This window comes from Hetaerina americana, unplaced genomic scaffold (genome assembly GCF_022747635.1).
Source record: "Hetaerina americana unplaced genomic scaffold, ioHetAmer1.1.p SCAF_92, whole genome shotgun sequence".
NCBI lineage: Eukaryota > Metazoa > Arthropoda > Insecta > Odonata > Calopterygidae > Hetaerina > Hetaerina americana.
The window spans coordinates 883,130-907,535 of NW_027287561.1; the positions used below are offsets into that span (position 1 = coordinate 883,130).

The following is a 24,406-nucleotide window of genomic DNA, read 5'->3' on the forward strand; positions in this document are numbered from 1 at the left end:
AACAAGGATCTTTTAATTTTCACAAAAATATATTTAAATCTAAAGATACAATTGAAAATGATTTCACTACAAAATAAATGTTTAAAATAAGAGGTGTAAAAAATTTTATTTTATAAATTAGCACTTTTATCAAATTATTAATAGCAGGTGGCAAAAAGTTTGAAAGCTGCAATCAGTCTTGCCATTAGATTCAGCTAATTTATGTCTTAATATTACATGCTAATTTCAATGAAAATATTAGAGGGTTTAACAAAATCATCTTCAATAATCTATTTTCTGACAAGAGTTTCTTACCAAGACATAAAAGGTTTAACACATTGCATGATTTGTGCAAAACACAAGCCATTGAGCTGGATTGTGCTATCGAAAAAAAGAATTGAACTAATTTGTAGAGGTACTTCTGCAATAAAACCTACAATTCTTGATGAATTATGTAAGGGTAAGCATTTAAAATAGAATAAAAAGATTTTTTTAGATTCCAAATAAATTACCAAAACTGAAAATTCCAATGAGAATTTCCCCACAACATAAAAAAACCATATGCTGACAGCATCATTAAGTGCTCATTTAAACTTTCACAGTTTCGATGTCTGCTCTTTCCACAGCATCGATCCCTGGGCAATGGGTTGGATATTTATTAATAAGTAACTCCTGCAACTTATTATCAATGTCTTCGGTAACTGATAGAAAGTGGTGGGAGATTTCCCAGAACTTCATTGAGCAGATAAGCAAGCACCTTGTCATTGTGCATAGAAGGCCAGAGAGTCAATGATTAAGGAAGTTCAAAAAAGCATTGCCTTGCGCATCATCATGCGATTCCAGATTACCTGTATGATTTTTTAAAAGTAATGCCTAGCAACAACTGAAAATAGTCATTGATTGTACAGCATTTGTTTAAATTTGCTTAGGAATCCACATAATTAACTCCATTGTCTAAAAAATGATAATGCCAATATGAGACATTTTAAGCATGTGATGTACCCTAAAAAGCCCATGATCCTATGGACTTGGAGGAACTTCTAAAATTCAATTGCAAATAGGTTAATGCACTTCTTTCTCTTTGTATTTATATCAGTGAAAAACATGGGTATACACTGATTAATTAATGCATAAAAAATGCCACAAACTTTGCCATTTAATTGAGTATTAAAAAACTTTGCAAAGCCTTAGCAAAAAGAGGTTAACTTCAGCAACATATGCAAAAAGATTATTGGAAGTTGAGTCACTGACTGCCTGAGTGAGTGGATTTGGACTACTCAAATGAAATTGTACTTTCGTATTTTACTGAGTTTAGGCAAATGCAGCGGGCACTTGTGCAACATAAACTCCCTCTCTTCCCCAGTAGTAGTAGCTTTACGGGAGGCATCCGACAGCAGAGGTCATTTGTGCCATTGGGTATCGACAGGGAAGGTGGAGAGAAACCTGACATCGGCATTATCCAACTCTAACAACAAAAGGTGCCAAGGGGTCTGCAGTTTGACATCTCATCCGACGGATGGCATACTGACTTAAGGTGCTCTCCACAAAGCACCTTAAGTAGGGATCAGGATACCACTGAAAAATATCTGCTGCCTCCAGGAGCTGAACCTGGGCCCTCTCGGTGGGAAGCCAGTACACTAGCTACTGCACCATCTCCATTGCCCCCCCCATGCCCCAGATTATTTGCCACAGGATATAGTGAAATGAGGTCAAAAAAAATACTAAAACATGGTTTGTTTCGTCATATTTCAATAACAATACTGTGGTTCTTTGTAAAACTAAAATTACCTTTGGTTTCAGTATAAATACTAAACTACTATGATTAATATTGGCAAAGCAGAGTAATGATTTCATCTATCATTTCCGAATAGCCAGCTGAGTGAGTCTTGTGTGCTAATCCAATGCCTCGAGAGAGAGAGAGAGTGCAGGGGTTGAATGGCTCGACCCCCACTGGGACAGCACGTGACAAGAGGATTCATCCATGTTCTATAGCCATGGAGACATATGAAATTAAATAAATTCATTAATAATAAGAAAGAAATAATAAATGCCACATGTTTTAAACTCTTGGCTATGGTATGTACAATGAAATGACTACAGCCATGCCGCATAACTTCATTTTGACATTAATACATGAATAAATTACCAAACAACTCTGTTATAATGAGTAGATAGCAGTTGTCTTCCTAACTTTTGGAATAAAACCTAATTGATGGTAACAAAACTTAGTTAATGACCTAATTACAAGAATGAGATGGAGGCAGATTGCTTAGATTTTTTTCACAGCATCTTGCTTGAAAATTTCACCCCAAATCTGGTTTCAAAAATAAGTTTTTCTATTAGCCATAAGTTTTTCAATCCCTGCCTGGAAATATTAGACAGGATTCAATCTGTGTCCGATTTGTTTAAACTGTTCAGGTTTTCTAAAAATATCTTCACATAGCCCGGCCAAAAAATTTCATAAAAAAGAGAATTTTCTTATCTTATGAAAAAAAGCAACGTAGGTGGGGTTTTTGGTTCCATTAAACTTGTGGGACCTATTATACATGGTTTATAACATTTTTGACTCGGATGTCTTTGGCCACAGAGTGTCTTGTTCGAACAACAATTAAGTACTGGTCAATACTTCTGCAAATGAAGCTATCACATTATCTTCACATTTAAACAAATGCACTGAAAAAATTGAGGCATAACTCATTGTTTGACAACTACCAATATTAAGTTTCCATCAAACTACTGAATAGTAACACCAGAAATGACTAGAAGTATAGATTGAAACTTAACACGAATTGAGCTTAATTTGTGTGAGGGGTACCAACACAGTTTCTTGCTGACATGAAGTTACTCGTTTGAAACCCACTTTGAGCAGTGCGCGCAATGCCGTTGTGTTTTGGGGTTCCTAAAACTGAAGTGCAAAATGATCTAATCCACCAGAGCACCTTCAACACCCAATTGCTACACTTACTTCACCTAAAAGGTTGTAATATCAATATTAAAAGCTAATATTACCAAAAATTTGCAGCTTAAAATACTTTTGATGGCACAAAAGATTGAGCAAACAAATAATGAATGAACATAATAGCTAAGTGCATGCATCCTAAGAAAGGGAAATGAGTATCACTCCACACTGATTTAACAATTGACCTAAATGGTTTCATCAATGAGAGCCATTTCCATTTGGGAAAGTGTCCCATACAACTTTTTGCGTACATAGTCTGCTCCTTCGCCTGAAGGATGGTCAACACACAGACGCAACAGGGCCGTGAGTGAAGAAGGTGTATGTTCTGACATTAGCAGCCCTGGAAGGACAACCGCACCACCAGGAAGTTTTTGATTTAGGAAAACCTTGTCACAAACCACCTGAAATAGAAAGAAGAGAAAAAATTAGATTTGACACATGATGAGGCAAAAACTTCAGCAAAAGAGAAACCACACATTCAGATTTAAAAAATATGATCTCTATCAGTACACTTACAATATAAAAGCTACACATGAATTCATTGGTACATTAATTAATTCATTCCCTTCTCTGCATGAAAAGGTCCCTGCAGCTTATCATCCATGTATTCTGAAAAAATTCAACCATTTGTCCAATATTATTTTATTCTTAGCAACTGCCTTAAGAGTTAACTCCCTCTTCCTTCCTCCACTCTGAAGACCCAACATTCTCCCCTTCTATCACAGATTACTCTCAAGCCGTAGCTACTGATAGTGATACTAATAATAAAGGGCGCGCTCCTAAGGTGACGCTGCCGTACTCTTCCGTTGCTCGCAAAGGAAATTTACAGCCACCACCAGTGGAACCGCATGCCACTGCATGCAACATGAGGGAAGAAGACGATGAGGGCTACACCATGGTCTCAAATAGGCGGAAACCTCGGCCAAAGCCGATTGTGGGGACGCCAAACTTGGACAGTGATTTAGTCGGGCTGCCAAAAATGGTCCACATTCGCCGCTTGGCGATTCAAAGAAGACACGACAATCGAAGCAGTTAAAAAGTATGCATCAAGCAAAATACCTGGCAAGTGCTTTGAGATCGAGCAGCTGAAGATAACTAGAGGCACCTATACCTCTTTTCGTGAATCTCTTGGTGAAGACTTAAAAGATGTAGTGGAAAGTCCCGACTTTTGGCCGAAACATGTTTGTGTGAGTAGGTATTTTTTTCCGAAGGCCCACCTGACCTCCGTGAAGGGTAGGTCAAAGTTAGGCAGCCTTTAACAATCGCGCAATTTAATATTCAGTGCCTCAGGAACAAAGTAAACCAGCAGGAAGTGGCTATAAATGAGTGTGAACCAGACATTTTGTGTATTACTCTCACATGACTCCCTAGTGTCCTCATTCTGCCGGACCATGCATAAAAATGGAGGTGTGGCCATATTCGTGCATAGTAGATTAAAGGGGACTATTAACTTAATTGACGTGCCTGTGAAGGAAGAAAAAACTTTTGAATGTGCAGTGTGCTTCCATGAAACTCCAGTGGGATAGCTTGAGCTCATCTCCGTCTATAGATCACCAACTGGCGATTTTCATGCATTTATTAAAAAACTGGACCCACTCTTTTGCTCCTTATATGCAAACAACTGGATACTCCTGCTGAACGGCGACCTCAACTGTAATCTCTTAGTTGACTCCCCTCAAAGATCCGAATTGTTGAATCTGTTCAAAACTTACGGCATGGAATGTTTCAATAATAATCCTATCAGAGTCACTCCCACATCCGCCACCCTAATTGATTATGCTGTGACCAACCTTGACCAAAAAAAATTAGTAACAGCTGTTAGTGACCTAGGTATGACATTGTATGGTGAAAATTAGTATTGATACTAACCAACCAATGGAGAGCCTAAATGATAAAACTTACCTAAGGCGGTCTCTTACTCATGGAAATATGCAGCATTTTCTGCTCCTTCTACAGTCCCAAAACTGGAACAACTTCTATGACCTTAAGTCAGTAGACAAAGGTTTCAATTACTTTTATTCAATTTTCCGACACAATGGTGAATTGTGTTTTCCAGTAACACATCATAAAATATTTCATAGAACAAAATGTAAGCCGTGCCTAACTGACGAGATCCGTCACTACTCATCTATCCTAAAAAAACTTGCCATCTCCAGTAAAAGTTCAAACAATCATGAACAAAGGTTAAACTATAAGGAATTCCAAAAGTATTACCGTAAAGTGATTTCTACCAGGAAAAGAACTTATAATGATAATAAGTTACTTAATTCCAATAATAAGTCCAAGGGAAATGATTAATGACTGTAGAGGTAAGAAAAATCCATAACTCACTGTCCCAAAACTTTGTAACCTTGAAAATAGCACTGCCATTAGCCATTCATCTTTAGCTAATAAATTTAACAAATACTACGTATCAGCTGCCTGCTCATTTATTTCTCCAGCCGATGTGCTTTTTGCAAATGCACCATCGTCAATGTTTGCCAAGCCCTGTTCTGCAACCAATCTAAAAACTATTGTCTCCTCACTCAGAAACAAATCCAGTACTGGCCCAGATGAAATTCCTGGTAAAGTTGTCCATCATTGTTTTGAAGCCATAAAAGCAACACTTTTATTTTTAATTAATGAATCTTTGATACAAGGGATTTTCCCATCCCAACTAAAAGAATCAAAAGTAGTGCCCATTCATGAAAACCATGGCTGTGTCAATGATTTGAATAACTACAGACCAATAGCCGTCCAAAATACATTTGCTAAAATATTCGAAAAAGCCATGTATATGCAAATAGCATCTTATCTCGAAAAAAACTTCCAACTTTCTAATTCTCAGCATGGATTTAGATCGGAAAGGTCTACCACAACTGCCATATGTCAGGCAATCGACAGCATACTTAATTCATTAGATGCTAAACGCAAAACTCTTGGAATGTTTTTTGACTTGTCAAAGGCTTTTGATAATGTAAACCACAATAGACTACTAATTAAACTCAATAGAATAGGAATTAGAGGAAGTCCTTTAAACTGGTTGAAGTCCTTTATTCATAATCGCACTCAAAAAGTAGTGTAATCAGTTGACGGGTCAAAATATTCATCTGAAGCATACCAAGTTGACAAAGGTGTTCCACAAGGATCAACCCTTGGGCCACTCCTCTTTCTGATATACACCTTCCTAACTGCTTACCAAATAATGATGGAATAATACCAGTGTTGTATGCTGACGACACTAATGTAATAATATCAACACAAACATATCCCAGCCTTGTGGAAAAATCTAAGTCTGCCACACTTGCTATAAACAAGTGGTGTACAGACAACCTTCTAGACTTAAATGTAAATAAAAGTAAAATAGTATACTTCACACGCAATAAGAACGTGCCAGATGATCTGCAGGTAAAAATCAATGACCAATCAATTGAGCATACGACAGAATGCAAATTTCTAGGTATCTCTCTATGTGCAAATATTTCTTGGGATACAGGTAAAAGCCCTTCAACACAAGCTCAGTTCAACTTGCTACTTATTAAGACACCTGAATGAAACTACAAGTAAAACTGTACTATTCAATTTATACTATGGGGAAATTTACTCAAATTATCCTACAGTATAATATTATGGGGATCAGCTGCTATTTCTCAAACCACCTTTAAAATGCAAAAGAAAGCTATTCGAATCATTACCAGGAAACATCACAATGGTCCATCAAGGCCTATTTTCCATGAATTAAATTTGCTAACACTCCCGTGCATCTAAATTATGTTTCTAATTCTATACATAAAAAATAACATTGGCATCTATTCTCTTAACTCTGCCTATCTTCATCATTACACCAGAGGAAGGAATTACATCCATTATGGGAATATAAGAACTAAAGCATTGGAACTAGGACCCAATGAAATGGGCATCAGATTATATAACAGACTACCCTAAAGTATCAAGGATACAAAGGGAACTGCTGCATTCAGGCATAAATTAAAAAGATATCTACAGCGTAATATGTTCTACTTGGTTGACGAATATCTCAACAACATTCCCGACCAGTAAGTTCATACTTAGTTTCTAGCAATGGTCATGGTCTGATTCATGTTGGTGATCAATGATTTTTCTTTATTTGATATTGCATGTGCATATTACAGCCACTGTTCATGGGTTTGTAACAAACATTTATGTAACTATGAGCATCATTTCCTTGTATGTATCTTAATTGAGCCTGTGTCTTTTTCTCCTTTTTGACGTGCCTTATATCATGTACATACACCACCCACCTGCAATTTTTGTATTATGATCTCTGGGCAAATATAAAGTAATAATAATAATTCTACTTTCCACTACCTTTTAATTTTTCCTCCATCCACTTTCTGTCTTTTCCTGATTTCATGGTTAAATAAACCATTTAAAAACTAAGCATTTGTATTCCTCTCTGCCGAACACATTTTCTTCACCACACCCACATCTCACAAGTCTCCAATCTACATTCATCATCTTGCCTCAAATCTCACATCCATATAATTGGGAAGGCCCAGAAGTACCAGGCCTGACCTAGAGAGGGCGCTATTAGTTTGGAAAATCACTGTATTAGAAAGTAAACAATCTATAAAGCATAGGTTTCAAGTTAAAAGATGTTTAGTATTTGTTTGGCAGACATCAATAGTGAACGTTTTCAGTGAATTTGTGAAAATGGAGAAAATTGGTTATCGTTAGGTGATACAATACTTTTATTTGAAAGGCCTGAGCCCAACCAATATACAATATGAACTGGATTCTACTCTGGATGAGTCTGCTCCTTCGTTTACAGCAGTAAAATATTGGGTATTAGAGTTTAAACAAGGCCGTACAAGCTGTCAAGACGGACATTGCATTGGTCGACCAAATGAAGTGATGACTCCAGAAACGGTGAAGAAAATCCACAAATTGATCCTCGATGATCGTCAACTGGAAGTGCACGAGCAAGCACACATATTAAGCATTTCAAAAAGTGTGGTGCATTGCATATTAACTGAAAATTTGGACATGAGAAAGCTGTGTGCAAGATGGGTACTCACACTTAAGCCAAACCATTGTCGTGAAGATGTTTCAATTGAGTATTTTGCAAAGTTTCACAGCAACAAAGCAGAATTTTTAAGTCATTTCATAACCATGGATGAAACATGGGTCCATTACTCCACACCCAAGACAAAAGAACAATCAAAACAATGGATTCAAAAGGGTGAACCGCCTCCAAAGAAGGCGAAGACCGTTTTATCTGCAGGCAAGGGCATGGCGTCAGTTTTTGGGATGCGTGTGGGATAATTTTCATTGACTATCTTGAAAAATGAAAAACTATCAATGGCGGAAATTATGCAAGTGAACTTATTGTAACGTTTGAGCAAAGAAATCAAGCAGAAGCAGCTGCATTTGGCTGAAGAGAAAGTGTTGTTTCATCAAGACAATGCACCAGCTCACAAATTCGTTATTGCAATGGCCGAAATTCATGAATTGAAGTTTGAATTGCTAACTCATGCAGCCTATTCCCCAGATTTAGCCCCCTTAAATTATTTTCTGCTCACGAACTTGAAAAAATGGCTCAGTGGTATAAGATTTTCCAGCTGTGAAGAAGTGATGCTGGTAGTTAATGGCTATTTTGAGGAGCAACACAGTTCTTAAAATAAAAAGGGTACCGAACTTATTGACAATCACTGGGAAAAGTGTATAGAGCTGAACGGACATTATGGTGAAAAATAAATACATTTTCTTCCAAAGTTTCGATTTTTTTGTTGGGTTGGGTACTTCTGGGATTACCCTCGTACATAGGGCTATGCTCTCTATTTAATCCTTTCTTAACTTATTGTAGCTGTCATCAGCTCTCCCCTTGTAAACAACTGGTGCTAATGCAATTCTCCTAATATCTCCAACGCTAATTCCAAAGAAACTGCTGGGGACGCCGCAACAGTAACTTTTAACGGAGTCATCCGCTGATGTGCATTTCAATGCAACAATTTCAGAGTGTATGATTTTTATACTCTGAAATTGCTGCATTGATTTCCATCACTATTCCCATTCTAAAAATATTGCCCAAATATATGACCTACTTCACTTGCTCATTCATTCCATCATATTTTAATGTTTAGTTTAGCTTCCCTGCTTCTCAAGAATCTCATTAATTTGTTTTCTGGGCGCCAATCATCCCACACCTCTTGCATGGTTTCTGTAGAGCATTCTGCAATAATCCCTTGGACTCACTATTGCTTGATCATCCCTCAACACTGACTTCATCATCTCATCACCCTCTTTCATTCACAGCCCTTCCCACATCACCCTCGGCATTTCATCAGTTTATTAGTTGAAACATACCAGTGATAATGTGGGTTACACACTAAGTTGTAGTCCCCTTCAATGTACTCCCCTTGGGACCTCACACACTTATCCCAGCAATTCATCGACTTTCCCAAATAATTGGTAAAGTCCTTTTTCAAAATGATCTTCAGCTTCCTCATCATATTCTCCTTCATCCAGTCCACCAACTGAAATTAGTGCCCTTTCAGTGGAGATTTTAGCTTTGGAAAAAGCCAGAAGTTGTAGGCAGCCATGTCGGGACTGAAGGGAGGCTGAGTGACCCGTGTGATTCTCTGTTTTGTGAGAAAATCCTCCACCACAAGAGATGAACGGGCATTGTCATAGTGAAGATGCCAGTCACCATTCTTCCACAGCTGCTTCTGTTTGCTCCTGATGGCATCCTTCGGCCAGCCAAGAACTTCTGGCTAATACAAAGTGTGCCCCAAGTAGGACCGAGTCGATTAAAACAAATGCATTGCCACAATTTACACATTCACTCAAAAGTCTTAGAAGCAGCACCTCTGGGCATCCACACACATTACTGCCAGTGGGTTTTCCACGCCTTGTATGCCTTCTGGAAGGTGGCACCCAGAATGATGCCAAGCTCCCTCGTCACTGTTATTACGCTTCCACCGAGCCATCGTGACGTCCTTTCTGCTCAGATTTGAGGTGGGGTATGAGGAAGAAGTCTGGTGGGGTAATGCCAGGGCTCTAGGGTGGCTGAGGCACCATCGAGAAGCTCTCGGCAGATCCGCATGCGAGTTTCCTTTTGTTCATCCGAGAGTACTCGTGGACCAACTCCGCATGCATCTTTTTCATGCCCATGTTTTTCCTCACAAGTCGATGCACATCATTTTAAGGGATGCCAAGTTTATCAGAAACCATGCAAAAACGTATTCTGCCATCCCTGTTCACAACAAAGCCTTCACTCTTGCAAGATTTTCGTCGCTTATTGGGGTCAAAGGACATCCTGAACGTTCAACGTCTTCAATATCTTCTCTACCCCCCTCCGAAACAACTTGTGCCACTCAAAAACCCACCCGATCCATCCATGGTGTGTCATCACCGTAAGCTGCCTTGAACATATCATGAGTCTCTTTCCTGGTTTTTCCCAGTTTCACGCAAAATTGGATGGTGTAGTATTGTTTCAATAACCTTTTAATGCTCGAGTGCAATGAGGTCACATTATAGAGGTTTCGCTAATGAACGATCCCCACTAAAAGCCAACTGATGCCGGGCTCTAGCCTTGCCTGAAATTTCCCTCTCTTGAACCCAGCCAGACAAAGCACCGCCTGTCTATCCGGCAAAAAATGAATTCTACTTCTTTTGGGACAGACTCTTTACTAGTTAGTTATTGTTTGACCTGGAGGTGCACACATAAGATGAACCACACCTTCATGGTCAAAAAAGACAGTCAACATGACCTTGACATTGCCCTGACCCTGTAATGCCTTCTTCGGCCGAGGAGACCCAGGCAACTCGAAATGGGAAGACTGGGCTTTTGCTTCAGGGTCATAGCAGTGGATGCCATGACTCCAATTGCGATCTTTTTCAAAAAACCAGGGTCATCGTTTGCAGCTTGGAGCGAAGTCCCCGCACACAGTTTTAGCACTGGTCTTTGATTTGCATAGGCACATTGCTTTTAAAAACAAATATTTAATGACAGCTTGACACTTCATTTTGTTCATTTTTACAAAAACCCTCACAATGACTCACACAAACAATCGCGAAACAACAATTGTGGGTCCAAAATGGCTGAAAGTTTGGTGAGTACCTTTCATGTGCAAACACATTCCCCAACATTTGTTGAAGAGTGCTGCCATCTTCATGTTGAGGTTGGAAAGTTTCAGATCACCCACAACATCCAATAACACAAGTGACTCTACTCGGATGGGAGATGGTAAAAATTAGTGTATGCCAGAGAACAGAGGTAACATCACTACAACTGAAAATTACTGAAGAAAATAAAATTATTTTTTCTGAAGGTAAGCTCCCTTCTCTTTGAAGAATAACTTGATCAAATGAAATTGAAAAATGAAACTTAGTAAATTCCAGTGGATTTTATGCAAAATGACTGGTTTCATTGAACATTCTGCATACATCGCCAAATGATTTCATCTGTTCAACAAAACCGGCAGTTCTAAATAAAATTCCATGGAACTTGGAAAGTTTTTATTCCAACTTCATTATGAAGTTTCATCAAGTTGAGAAGAGTACCACAGAATTCACTCGATTAATTGATTATCTTAATCACATAAATAATATTTTTAAATTGGAAAATTCAATTGAAAGTACTCATTACCATTGTTTTTTTCCAAATGCATTTATGATTTACTACAGACTAAGAATCAATTTTAGGACAATATCTGCAATTTTTATTTATTAGGTAATCTACCGGTTAAGGTAGGTTTTTGGATGGACATAATTGCTAATTAAATAAATTGTGGCCCCTTGCAAAACAAAACATCCTACTCTACATCAGGTCTCTCTTCAGTTCCGAGTACTTTCTTCCTCCCTTCATCCCATCCAACATCCCTATCCTGTTCCTTCCCTTTCCTTGTTTGCCTAACATTCTCCCCTCAATTACAGTCTTCAACATCCTGCTGCCGGTCAATACCCCTTTCATCCACTTTTCCTGCCTCCATAGGATTGCTCCCAACAAACCCCTCTCTTTGCCCACCATACCAAGTGCTTCCTCATTTGTTTTCTTCTCTGTCCATTTCACCCTCTCCATTCTTCTCCTCACCCACATTTCAAAAGCCTCCAGTCTACGTCTATCCTCCTGCTTCAATGACCACGTTCCCGCGCCGTGCATAGCTACACTCCATATCAAAGTTTTTGCGAGTCTTTTCTTAACATCCTTACTCAACGTCCCCGCCATCAACTCCCTCCTCCTTGTGAAAACCTCTTTGCCTAGCGCAATTCTTCTCCTTACGTTTCTACTACTTTGACCATGGTTGTCCAAAACACTTTCGAGATAAGTAAACTGTTCTACCCGCTCTAGTTTTTGCCCTCCTATTTTAATGTTAAGCTTGGCCTTTGTCTTTCTAGAAAATCGCATTACCTTTGTTTTATTAATATTGATTCTCATCCCATACCGTTCGCACTGAATTTCCAATTCACTCAGCAATGCTTGCAGCCCCTTGGCTGACTGACAAACTAAAGCTTGGTCATCAGCAAACCTAACTGATTTTACGAATTCCCCGCCCACTTTCATTCCTACCTCCAGGTCTTCCCATGCCTTTTTAATCATTTCCTCTGCATACAGGTTGAACAGCAATGGTGATAATGGGCAACCCTGCCTTACACCTCTTCCTAAAACTGCCCATCGGGACTGCCCATTCCCCACCCGTACCTGAGCAGTCTGAGACATGTACAGGTTGCGGATTAGCCTCCTTTCCCTCCAATCTATTCCTATTTTCTGCAATATACTCATTAGTTTTTCCCAATTCACTCTATCAAACGCTTTTTCAAAATCTACGAAACAGGCAAATACCTCCTGGTTGTGTTCTATATTCATCTCGATTAATAATCTCATTACTGCAATGGCATCACGCGTACCTCTCCCCTTCCTAAACCCGAACTGGTCATCCCCTAAGTAATCATTTGCCCTACTCTCTATCCTTTTGTTAATGATCCTGAGAACAACTTTAGCTGCGTGGGATATCAAACTTATTGGTCTGTAGTCCTCACATGATGTAGCCTTTACCTTTTTCGGAATAGGAACAAAAACTGATCTCACGAAGTCTTCCGGCCAGATTCCTCCCTCATAAATACTACCTATCAGCCAATATAGCCTCTTCCTCCCACATTTTCCTAAGCATTTTAAAAGTTCCACGGTAATGTTATCCACCTCCACGGCCTTATTTAGTTTCATCTCCCTTAATACCCTTTCTATCTCATTGTCTAGAATGCCTGGACCTAACCTATCTTCCTCTACGCCATGTTCCTTTTCTAAGTCTAACTTTGTTGGTCTAAGCTCTTTACTATACAGTTCTTCTATACACTCCTTCCATCTCTCTTGCATCTTTCCTGTGTCAAATATTACCTTACCCGCCTTATCTCTAACGGTTAGCATAGATCTCCCTTTCTTACTTCCTGATAACGATTTAACTTTGCTTTACAGCGCATTAATTTCACCCTTCCTCTGCAAACTTTCCATATCCTCACACTGCGTCTTCCACCATGCTTCTTTAGCTTTATTTGTTGCCCGCCTCTATTTATTGTTTCATTCTTTGTACTTCATTTTGCCTAACTCTGTATTTACATTCTTCCATTTTCTCCGCTCGTCCATCTTTGTAATCATCTATTCCGTGATCCATGGTTTCCTAGTCCTTTTAGCGTTAACGGTTGCAATAGTGCGTTTGGCGGCTTTCGATAACCCTTTCTTGATACTTTCCCATTTTTCTTCGATAGTACTTAGCTCTATACCATCCCCCATGATTTCCTCTACAGCCTGTTTGTATTCCTTCCTTTTCAAACCATTTAATGCTTCTACATTCCATTTTCTGACTCGCCGCCCCTGCCTTATCTTTTTGAAACGTACGCTATATTTCATAACAACTAAATTGTGGTCTGAGTCCGCATCCGCTCCCGGGAAGCTGTGCGAATTTATCACACTATTCCTAAACCTGTGTCTAACCAGGATATAATCTAGCTGATATCTTCCTGAGTCACCTGGCATTTTCCAGGTATACCTGCGTCTTTTGTGGTGTCTAAACCAAGTGTTGGTGATGACTAAGCCATGTCTCCTACAAAACTCAACTGCTTTCTCCCCGCGGTCATTCCTCATGCCTAATCCCTAGTTCCGTACCTCGTCACCATCTCTTCCTTTGCCTACCGTCGCATTCCAATCCCCCATCACTATCAAATGTTTCCCTGCAGGAGCACCCGCGATTATGTCCTCTAACTGTTCATATTTCCAATCGACCTCTTCTTCCTTATGGTTGCTCGGTGGCATGTATACCTGAATAATAACCAAGTTCGTCGGTTCTGCTTTTATCTCTACTAGTAGTATTCTATCCATTACCTGCTCTATATTGACTACGCTTCTTCCTACCTCTTCATTTTATACTATGGCAACCCCTCTTTGGCTCTCGTCCCCGCTGCTGTATATTATTCTATACTGATCACTCAAGTAATCCCTGCTATCCTTCCATCTCACCTCGCATAGACCTAAAATATCTATATTTCCCTTTCCTTATCTCGCTCAACATTCTCCAATTTCCCTGTTCTCATCATTATCCTAACATTCCACGTTCCTATTTTAACTAATGTGGTCTTCTTCTCCTGCGTCTTCTGTCCTGCTGCTGCCGGTTTTCCCTTGCAAGGATTTCGTGGGATGACGACCGCGGAAGCCTTGCCTCCCCCGCTTCCGGGCACGACACTTGGGCCGAGCCCCATAGTTACCAGGACTCAAAATCGGTGCCTTGTCCATCATTTAAATCTTGGGAATGATAATTGAGGTGGTTTCCCATTGCCTTCCTCAATATTGTTTTTAACGTGACACCATCACTTACTGGCCGCCCCACTGGGGTCAGACGCCATTGCAGCCGCCTCACTGAGGAACAGACATTATCTTTAAATGGGATATTAATAGTTCAATTTAAAAGGGATCTCTTGGCACCCTGGGCTCTAATGCATCAAATGGAGTCGTTAAACGTCACTGGCAATCAACGGTGCACAATATTAGATTGGGAAAATGAATGCGCCATGAGGTTAAGTATATTAAAACTACATAATCTGGATTTTGCCTAATCTGGACAACCATGGCTCCACATAATGCCTGTTGGCGAGGTCTACCGGCATCATCTTCACTGCAATGAGAGTCTTAGTTTTTCTCACCTTTCACCAGGAAAGCATCATTTGGAAGTTATCTGTTTGATTGAAATAATGTCATTACTCACCTCGTTTTAATCATGCTTCTTCAACTGTCCTCATCAAGAGTATTATAAATACCAGAGTAGCCTGAAAACTAATGCACACATGCTTGTAGACCACAAACAAAATGACTTTCAGAAGCACTCCTGGTCTGAGCATGTGGAAGTAACATTCCCCTCAACTTCACGCGCAGGTTTGAGGTTGTTACATTCATCCAGTGTATTTTGAGAAGCGGAAGTATGGATACATGCCGTCATCGAATTTTTAACTGCTGAAAAAGTGACTCATACTGACATTCAATCATCGTTCAAAGGCTGTTTATGGTGATTATGCTGTTGATAAATCTACTAAAAATCATTGAGTAGTAAACTTTCGTTGTTTCGAGCCTGGAAAAGCCACAATTGTTGATGAAACACGCAGCGGACGTCCGATCACTGCCACAGAAGATAAACATCGCAAACTCGCCGAAGATTTTATTCAAAATGATTTGATGCTAAATTCTTCTCAGTATATACAAGCTCTAAAACACCTTGGACATCGAGTTTGTCGTGTTGAAGGCAGCAGCCTGGCGCCAGTAATCTAGCAAAATGACAACGCTCGTCCACACACCTATTGCGCAACTGGAGAGTTTCTGCGGATCTGAAATTTGAACCGATTCCACGCCCTCCTTATTCCCCCGATTTTGCGCCCTGCGATTGTTATTTTTTCCCTCAACTGGAGAGATACCTCAAGTGTAATCATTACACCTCGGACGATGAGGTGAAGGCAGCTGTCGAGTCCTGGATTTGAGAAAAGTCGGAAGAGTTTTTCAGTGACGGAATGGAAAAGCTTATTACACCATGAAAGAAATGTGTTAGCCTTAATGGTGACTATGTTGAAAAATGATGTAATAATGAAACTTAAGAATTGTACTTCAATGTACTTTTAGCCCAATCTTGCTATTTGTTTTTGTTCACACTCAACAAGCATGTGTGCATTACTTTTAAGCCTACCCTCGTATATTTACCAAGTCAAATTCTTTGCTTGTTTAGGAAAATGTGGGAAGAAGAAACTATATGGGCTGACTCATAGTATGTAAGAGGGAGGAATCTGGCTGGAATACTTTATGAGAACAGTGTTAGTTCTTATTCTGAAGAAGGTAGGGCTACATCATGTGCAGCCTACAGGACAATAAGTTTGATACCCCACCCAGCCAATGTTGTTCTCAGGATCATAAACAAAAGGATAGAGAGTAGGGCAAATGATTACTTAGGGGATGATCAGTTTGGGTTTAGGAAGGGGAGAGGTACACATGATGCCATTGCAGTAATGAGATTATTAATTGAGAGGAATATAGAACACAACCAGGAGGTATTTGCCTGTTTTGTAGATTTCGGAAAAGCGTTTGATAGAGTGAATTGGGAAAAACTAATGAGTATATTACAAAAAATAGGAATAGATTGGAGGGAAAGGAGGCTAATCCGCAACCTGTACATGTCTCAGACTGCTCAGGTGCGAGTGGGGAACGTTGAATCCGGATGGGCAGTGTTAGGAAGAGGTGTAAGGCAGGGTTGCCCATTATCACCGTTGCTGCTCAACCTGTATGCAGAGGAAATGATCAAAGAGGCATGGGAAGAACTCGAGGTAGGAATGAAAGTGGGCGGGGAATTCGTAAAATCAGTTAGGTTTGCTGATGACCAAGCTTTAGTTTGTCAGTCAGCCAAGGGGCTGCAAGCATTGCTGAGTGAATTGGAAATTCAGTGCGACAGGTAAGGGATGAGAATAAATATTAATATAACAAAGGTTATGCGATTTTCTAGAAAGAAAAAGGCTAAGCTTAACATTAAAATAGGAGGGCAAAAACTAGAGCAGGTAGAACAGTTTACGTATCTCGGTAGTATTTTGGACCAACAAGGTCAAAGTAGTAGGGACGTAAGGCGAAGAATTGCATGAGGCAAAGAGGCTTTAACAAGGAGGAGGGAGTTGATGACAGGGACGTTGAGTAAGGATGTTAAGAAAAGACTCGTAAAAACTTTGATATGAAGCGCAGCTATGTGCGGCGCGGAAACGTGGTAGGATAGACGTAGACTGGAGGCTTTTGAAATGTGAATTTGGAGAAGAATGAAGAAGGTGAAATGGACAGAGAAGAAAACAAATGAGGAAGTACTTGGTATGGTGGGCGAAGAGAGGGGTTTGTTGGAAGCAATCCAATGGAGGCAGGAAAGGTGGATGAAGGGCATATTGACCGGCAGCGGGATGTTGAAGACTGTAATTGAGGGGAGAATGTTAGGCAAACGAGGAAAGGGAAGGAACAGGATAGGGATGTTGGACGGGATGAAGGGAGGGAGGAAGTACTCGAAAATGAAGAGGGACCTGATGTAGACTAGGTTGCTGAATTATGTTTTGTTAGGAGTCACGAAATATTTATTTGGTAAATTCCAAAGAAACTGCGGGAGATGCCGCAACAGTAACTTTTAACGGAGTCATCCGCTAATGTGCATTTCAATGCAACAATTTCAGAGTGTAAAAATCATTCGCCTTGACTGGGATTCGACCACAGATCCCTCAATATCCAGTCGAGTGCTTTAGCCACTTAAGCTACCGAGGCGTCCTCTTAAACTCTGAAATTTTGGGGCTTTTAAAGGAACAAGATGTTGTTCATCAAATGAGCAACATCTTGTTCCTTTAAAAGCCCCAAAATTTCAGAGTTTAAGAGGACGCCTCGGTAGCTTAAGTGGCTAAAGCACTCGACCGGAATCAACTGGCTCACACGCTTTCTTACTCAGAACTTACTTAAATTAATGCAGAACATTTATAAATGGGTACCCTTTTGTAGCTGCACTGACCTGCAAATTGTTGTTTAATACTGGTTCTGAGCAAAGTCCTTTATGGCAACTTGACTTGCAATCTAAATAGTGACAATCTTCATCTTTTGAACATGGTTTATTATCACTAGTCATCTTGTCTGCAACAGCTTGGGGAAGGGCTGTATCTGAGTCGAGAACCTTCATCAAAATACAGAAAAATAAACCTTATATTAGAGTTGATGAAATCACATAGACCAACTGTTTTGGATAAAGCAAACTAATAATGATGACGACTGTCTTTCTCTTTATCCATTCCTTACTACCATAATATATTATGTAGTTTATTTTCAAATACATTTTATGTTCTCTGATCCAAACACATCTCCTGAGAGATATTCTGAGTTGAAACAAGGGAGCATTTTCAAAATTTTATTGGTAGCCTCAACAATAATAAATGAAATTTGAATAAAATTCATAACACTTGGTCGTGAAGTTCAGTGCTATTGAATGTAGACTAATATTATTTACTCATTACACTGAAAATGACTAGTCAAACCTTGGCTTTTGAACCATCGTTGGTGATACCAAAATCTCCAGGTCGAACATCACACAGTCGAAAAGCTGGTACTGAATCCTCAAGTGCTTCTAAGAGTTCCAAAACAAGAACTGCAGCATGAACCCTGTTGATCCACTCTTCTTTTGATTCTTCCCATAGCAGTGGATCAACCCACTCTGAGGCAAAGTACGGACCACAAGTGCCAACAACTCTTGGAAAAACCTCTCGTTCTTCGAATAGGACCGAGACTAAGTATTCGTGACCCTAAAAAAAAGGTGACTAAAGTTAATTCGGCATCATAACATACATGAAACTCTTTCAGGACTCATGTATTAAGCAGTTGGCATATGTGCAAGAAATAATGGTTTATCCTTGGCCTTTAATGTACCACTTTGATACACTACTGTCAAGAACACAATTAAGGAGATAAGATGCTTCAACGGGAGTGACAAGATATCTATACAACGGTTACATTGCATAAGTTATTTTCAATTATGTTGAAAGGTTGATTCTTACATGGATAAACGCGAAGCAAATGTAAGGCGATGCTACTAACCAGAACATCATTTGTGAGAAGGCGAATGTGATCATCGCTGACCTCGTCAAGATAATGCAGCGCGCATTGTGCACGCAACACCATTGCCAAAACAAAGCCACTCAAATATTCTCAATGCTTTCTCTCTTACTCTCCAATTACATTTCGTGATGACATACACTGAACTTGAAGAGTTTGCTATTAGGCTTAAATTCAGCTGATTTGACTAGGAATGGAATTCAGCCTTGCCCATGTAACAGCAAATAAAAAGAGAGAAAAGCAGTTTTCGGTTCAAGATTCGAAAGGGGAAATATCACTGAAGCAGGTGAGGTTCTGAAAATACGTCCTTATGTTCCATTACACTAGTGACCTCATTATTGCATTAACATCATGCATACCCTTCCCAAACCAAAAATGATCTCCTAAGGGCTCATTTGCTCTCTTCTCCAATCCAATGCACTATCTTTGATATGTGTGAAATCAAAATTACTATCACATAGTACTCATTTTCACAGTTTTTTGGGATGGTATCAACACTGATTTAACTAAGTCTAAACTCTCCTTTAAACACTTGGAGCAAACCCATCCAAACTTTCTGCTCTGTTTTCCCAAATTCTTGAGTAGTTCTACAGAGATGTTCTCTATTTCCAGAGCTTTCTTTTGTTTCATTCCCATTGATTTTCCATCTTAGAGTAGAGAAATCCCTTGCCCCATGCTATCCTCGTTGAAATTGTAGTCCCTCTCTATTACCAAAGCACCAGGCCCATTATCATAGAGGAAAGAGTATTCCAACAACAGGAATACAAGAGGCATTTTGGAAGGAATCAACGGGAGATAGAAAATACGCACAGCTAAAGAATGAGTTATTGTGAAAGATATAATCAAAATTACGTACGACTAGTAATTAACATTATTTGGTTAACTAACCTGAAGCAAGAACCACACTGCTTCCATTTCACGTTTCCTCTTGTCACTGGATGTGCCGTGTAATCCTTCCAATGCAGAAGGTCCAAGATGCCCTAGTTTTTGCAACTTCTCCCGAGGAACACTGATGTTCAGCTTACTGGAGACCAATGCAGCAAGCATTGCCTCAAATTCTGCCTCGGAAGGGTATTTTTTGTTCCCATCTTTGTCAGTGGTGTACACCTGCAAAGGGAAGCGCACCTTAGAGTTGGCTCATTCATCACGTGCCATAATATGCATCTCCTCAAACACCATCAGAGTGAAAATTGAACCAGGACACTATTCCAGGTTCATTTCCTGACATTGTGTGTCAAACCTGTCATTGCTAGAATGTCATTTATTGATAAAAAAACCATAAACACAGTAATCAACCCGAAGGTCGGTTTAGTTGGTGATGGTAGAGTTCACCCAGTACTAAGCCCTATACGGTGTGTGGAATTCACACATCAGGGTAGGGGGGCCAGTTCCTTTGCCTGTGCCGGTTAGGGTTTCCCAGGAAGATATGGTACCCGAAACATCACATAGTTTGGGTAGAATTGCAGGTGCCCAGAGTGCCCAGGAAGTGAACCCGGGCCCCTCCGGTCAGCAGTCCAACGCTCTACCCACTGGACTACCGCGACTCTCATTTTTTGATACTTACATTAAAATCAAGAGCAAGCATATTCATGTCTGAGGTTTGGTAGCATCAAAGGGAATATTGTGTTGATCCCAGCACCACAAAAAGTGTCTGGTTAACAAAAATATTCAAGTGGTCATCATGCAAATCCTCACTCATAACCTTGAATATCACCTTGAAAACTACAAAAAGGGCTCTTTGAATTTGTTTTAACTTTCTGAACTGCCTTGATTTGGTCTCATTAAGCCCATCTACCACAGTTTCTTGGAATTAGGAACATCAGCCAGGACTGCCCAGGATGTACCATTTAGTTTTCTCCACCCTTGGCCTGCAGGAGAGAGATATTTGAAGCATCGGCTATTATAATATCTTCTCTTCCCACACAAGATTTGCATTCCAAATTTTCTACCAAAGTCATCGAGGTCCACATTGATGTTAAAATAATTTTAATCAATTCAAATAACAGTGAGAAATGCCAGGACAGTTTCCTTGAGGGAGTTTCATTAACCTTGATCGAGAAGAATTTTAATGTCTTCAATTTTACTATTTGGATGGCTCCAACAAAATTACTTCAAAATGTGCTCCTCTAACTTATGGGCAAAGCTTAAGACTTCAGTAAAACTAAAATGTTATTTAGAAGACTACCAATGATCTCTTATGACATGGAAGTAAGGATCCCTGGTTATCTTTTCTTTAGGAGAGAATAAAACTCAATGGATTTCTTTCCATCCTCCCTCCATTCCCTAAAATCGAATCAGCCCATGTACCGCCCCTGCATTCCCTACTTAACCAATGAACCACACAGCCCCATTGCCTCCCACAAGAACTTCCACTTACGGCCACTTCCTATCTTCTAAAGTGGTTGGAGGAGGCTGTTACTGTGGTGACTATACGCATAACAAACAACTAGGCAACGGCATTTCACTAACTTATAAATAATTGCCAAGAATGAAATCAAGGCAATACCTATACTACCCAGCTCAAAAACATGTGACTTTAAGAGGTAATATTTACCAGGGTTAATTAACAGACTGCCTCTAGGCTAATATCCTTGACAGAAACTACGTATCATAATTATTGTTTTTTATTTGTATATTAGTGACAGCATTCAAGTAACACTAGCTCATTCAATGAATTACGCTTGCCCTTCTAAGATTTTCCTTTATTCATTGGTCTAAAAATAATTATGGAAATAATTACATTTTAAGCAGAAGATTTTCTAAATCCTTAGCATTAAGATTACATCATGATAATCACGATTCCATTACGAGGAGAAGAAGGAAATTGAAGGGAAAACTAAATGGAACACAGTGATCATAGAGTTTATGTTCTGCCCACTTTTTAGCTACTTGTTATGAAAATAATCAAACGAGATAGAATATATATTTCAGGAAATGAAGGCACATGGCAGTCATAACAGAAATTACCCAAATCTCAAGCTTTAAGGGAAACATTTATTTCTACTGGCAACAATTAGAAATGAGTTTGGCCAAAGGCTTACTAGGTAAATTAGTCTTTCGTTAAAATTGATAATTCAGTAGAAGGCATGGGCTTTCAATGATAAGTTATTATGTACCTGCCAACTGGTTGCAGAATAGGGTTAGCATTCAGAAAGTAGACGGAAATGCACACCGTCACAGCAGCAACAAGAAAGGAAAGTAAGATTGAAAGAAATGCAGAATGAATACACGATATCTGCTTTTGGGTTTTGAGAAGGGTTGGTTGGAGTTAAAATAGGAACATCTATCCAAATATCCATGGGCATGTAGGCGTTCACAAAGAAAAAGCAGTAGAAAAAACTAAGTTGCCACCTGCTGATGCAGTTTAACCAGATAATTGAAAAAGCAGCGTTGCTTAGTTCAGAAACCAGCTCTTTGAGGAAAAGAGCCAGCACAGATTTTTGACTATAGCGGCATAAGCGAGGAGGATAAATAAGCTGGACTAGGGGAAACGAATTAAGAAATGAGGAAATTCTAAGGGGGGGAGGAAAAGTGGATGGAGGAGAGTTACACGTAAGAAATTAAGGAATATATAGGATTAGTTGATGAAACATACTTCATAGTGTCGCAGTTTGAGGTATACAAGTAGATGAAGGCCATATCAATAGAAATAATGACGATTTTATTCATGCTGTGTTTATGAATCAACAACCAAAACAACAAACGATAATCAATTATGTGAAAACCGTAGTGTTCAATTTAAAGGAACAGATATTTTGGTACTTTTGGCAATGATGAAAAAATATGTGAAGTTAAAAGTGAATAATGTCGGAAATAGGTGTGGTGAAGAAATGCATGAAAAATATGTGGAGAAGAGATAACATGCAAGTTAAAAATTATGTTTAATAGATTACAGATATCATACAGTACCTACCTGTTATTCCATAGATGATCAAATAATACTGCTAAAACGCATGCAAAGATTAATTAAAGATAAATTGGAATTCCATCTATCATTCACCATGTTCTCCGCCAGATAATCCTTCTCTCCATCTACGGCAAGTCGAACAGCTTTGAAGACTGCTCGGGGTGTACCCTGTATCATCCAATTCGCAGAAAAAACAGCATCTTTACCAGCATGCAAAGGATGGCATGTCAGGGTATGAAATTGGCCATCGACACACAAGGCAGTGCATAGACTTCCAATAACCCTCCCTTTTCGGTAAAGCTCGCACTGTATCAATGAGTTAAAACATTTATTGCACAATTTATCAAATCATTTCGGTGAACATTTAGGGCGTTCCATTCTAATCATTCGATAACATATCTTGGTGTTCATATGAATTTCGAATTACAAGAAGTAAATACGAGGTGACTCAATGGAGTATTACTTTTCGAAAAAATACACATAGGCCCTGACAGTCTTCAGTATTATAAAGGCGATTCCTGAGAATACAGGACACCACACTGTTCTGCCTTTCCCGCAGTACGGAAATAAATGGCAGATAAAAGACTGACTTTATAAGGGACGTGTGTAAGAGCATATAATCCTATTCGTTTTATCAATCGGGCCATTGCCACATATTTATCAATTGTAAGAAATACATGATAAGAAGGTACAAGGCCAATTGCGTCCAGTGGAGGCTGTTTCTTTACAACTTACCAGATAAGACACATGATGCCAGGCTTGTATATTACTGCATAGAATGCCCCAATGCAGAAGAATAATAATAACAAATACTAGAATAGCAACAGCGGAAAATACAATGCATCTCTTGCGATAAATTATACCGGGAATTCTACGCATGTAAATCATAGGGTAGGGGCCTACCGATAAGAATTTGCGGCATTTACATCGCCAAATACAGAAGTCTAAGGTGTCGTTCAATTGTCTAGTCGGTTTTTCTACTAGACCTGGTGCTAATTCATTAAGTGCAAGCAATATGCCCTCTTTACTTAGCTGAAAATCAAGCCGACACCTGACATTTTATTACCTACACATGCCTCCGTGTACCTCACGCTACTACCGATTCGATACGCTAATTTTATTTATACCTTCAAGTGCTGCCAGTGAAGAAATCTCGTACTCACCAGTTGAAAATGAAATACGATACTCGCGGAAGGAATTAGTAGTGCTGTTCATGAAAAATATTTTTATTGAAAATATATTTCCTCTATTTTGTCATTTCTTTTTGATCAAGTATGTAAATTCAACATAAATAACGGATTTGTTCATTAACATTTAATGATACAATCAGTGTGTAGCTGCATCGACACTAAACGCAATCGATGTTTCTTTCTATCGAAAATTTTTCTTAAACAAATAGATATATATATTTCAATTTCAATAATATTTTTAAAATTTAATTTTTTATTTGAGTGACTGA

The 24,406-nt window shown here is 39.2% G+C and overlaps 1 protein-coding gene across 2 annotated transcripts; it reads right to left on the reverse strand.

Annotated features, from left to right (window-relative positions):
- Positions 1-24,034, reverse strand: aln (divergent protein kinase domain 1C). Of its 2 annotated transcripts, XM_071598254.1 has the most exons (6): positions 23,683-24,034; positions 23,041-23,253; positions 19,929-20,147; positions 18,467-18,730; positions 17,950-18,108; positions 1-3,339 (listed from the first exon to the last, which is right to left on the reverse strand). In XM_071598254.1, exons 1-6 carry the CDS (start codon positions 23,833-23,835, stop codon positions 3,124-3,126), a joined length of 1,224 nt encoding a protein of 407 aa, XP_071454355.1. In that variant the 5' UTR covers positions 23,836-24,034; the 3' UTR covers positions 1-3,123. The 2 variants fall into 2 exon arrangements, with proteins under 2 accessions (XP_071454355.1, XP_071454356.1); XM_071598255.1 differs by lacking the exon at positions 23,041-23,253.
- Between the last annotated feature and the right edge of the window lie 372 nt (positions 24,035-24,406).

What these genes read in the sequence shown, in the direction of transcription:
- aln (XM_071598254.1), bottom strand. Translation starts at nt 23,835, where the DNA reads ATGATTTACATGCGTAGAATTCCCGGTATAATTTATCGCAAGAGATGC. An exon ending in ATTATCTGGCGGAGAACATG is followed by an intron (nt 20,148 to 23,040) that starts GTGAATGATAGA and finishes TTCCCTTTGCAG; the next exon opens with GTGTACACCACTGACAAAGA. An exon ending in TATTAAACAACAATTTGCAG is followed by an intron (nt 3,340 to 17,949) that starts GTCAGTGCAGCT and finishes TTTCTATTTCAG; the next exon opens with GTGGTTTGTGACAAGGTTTT.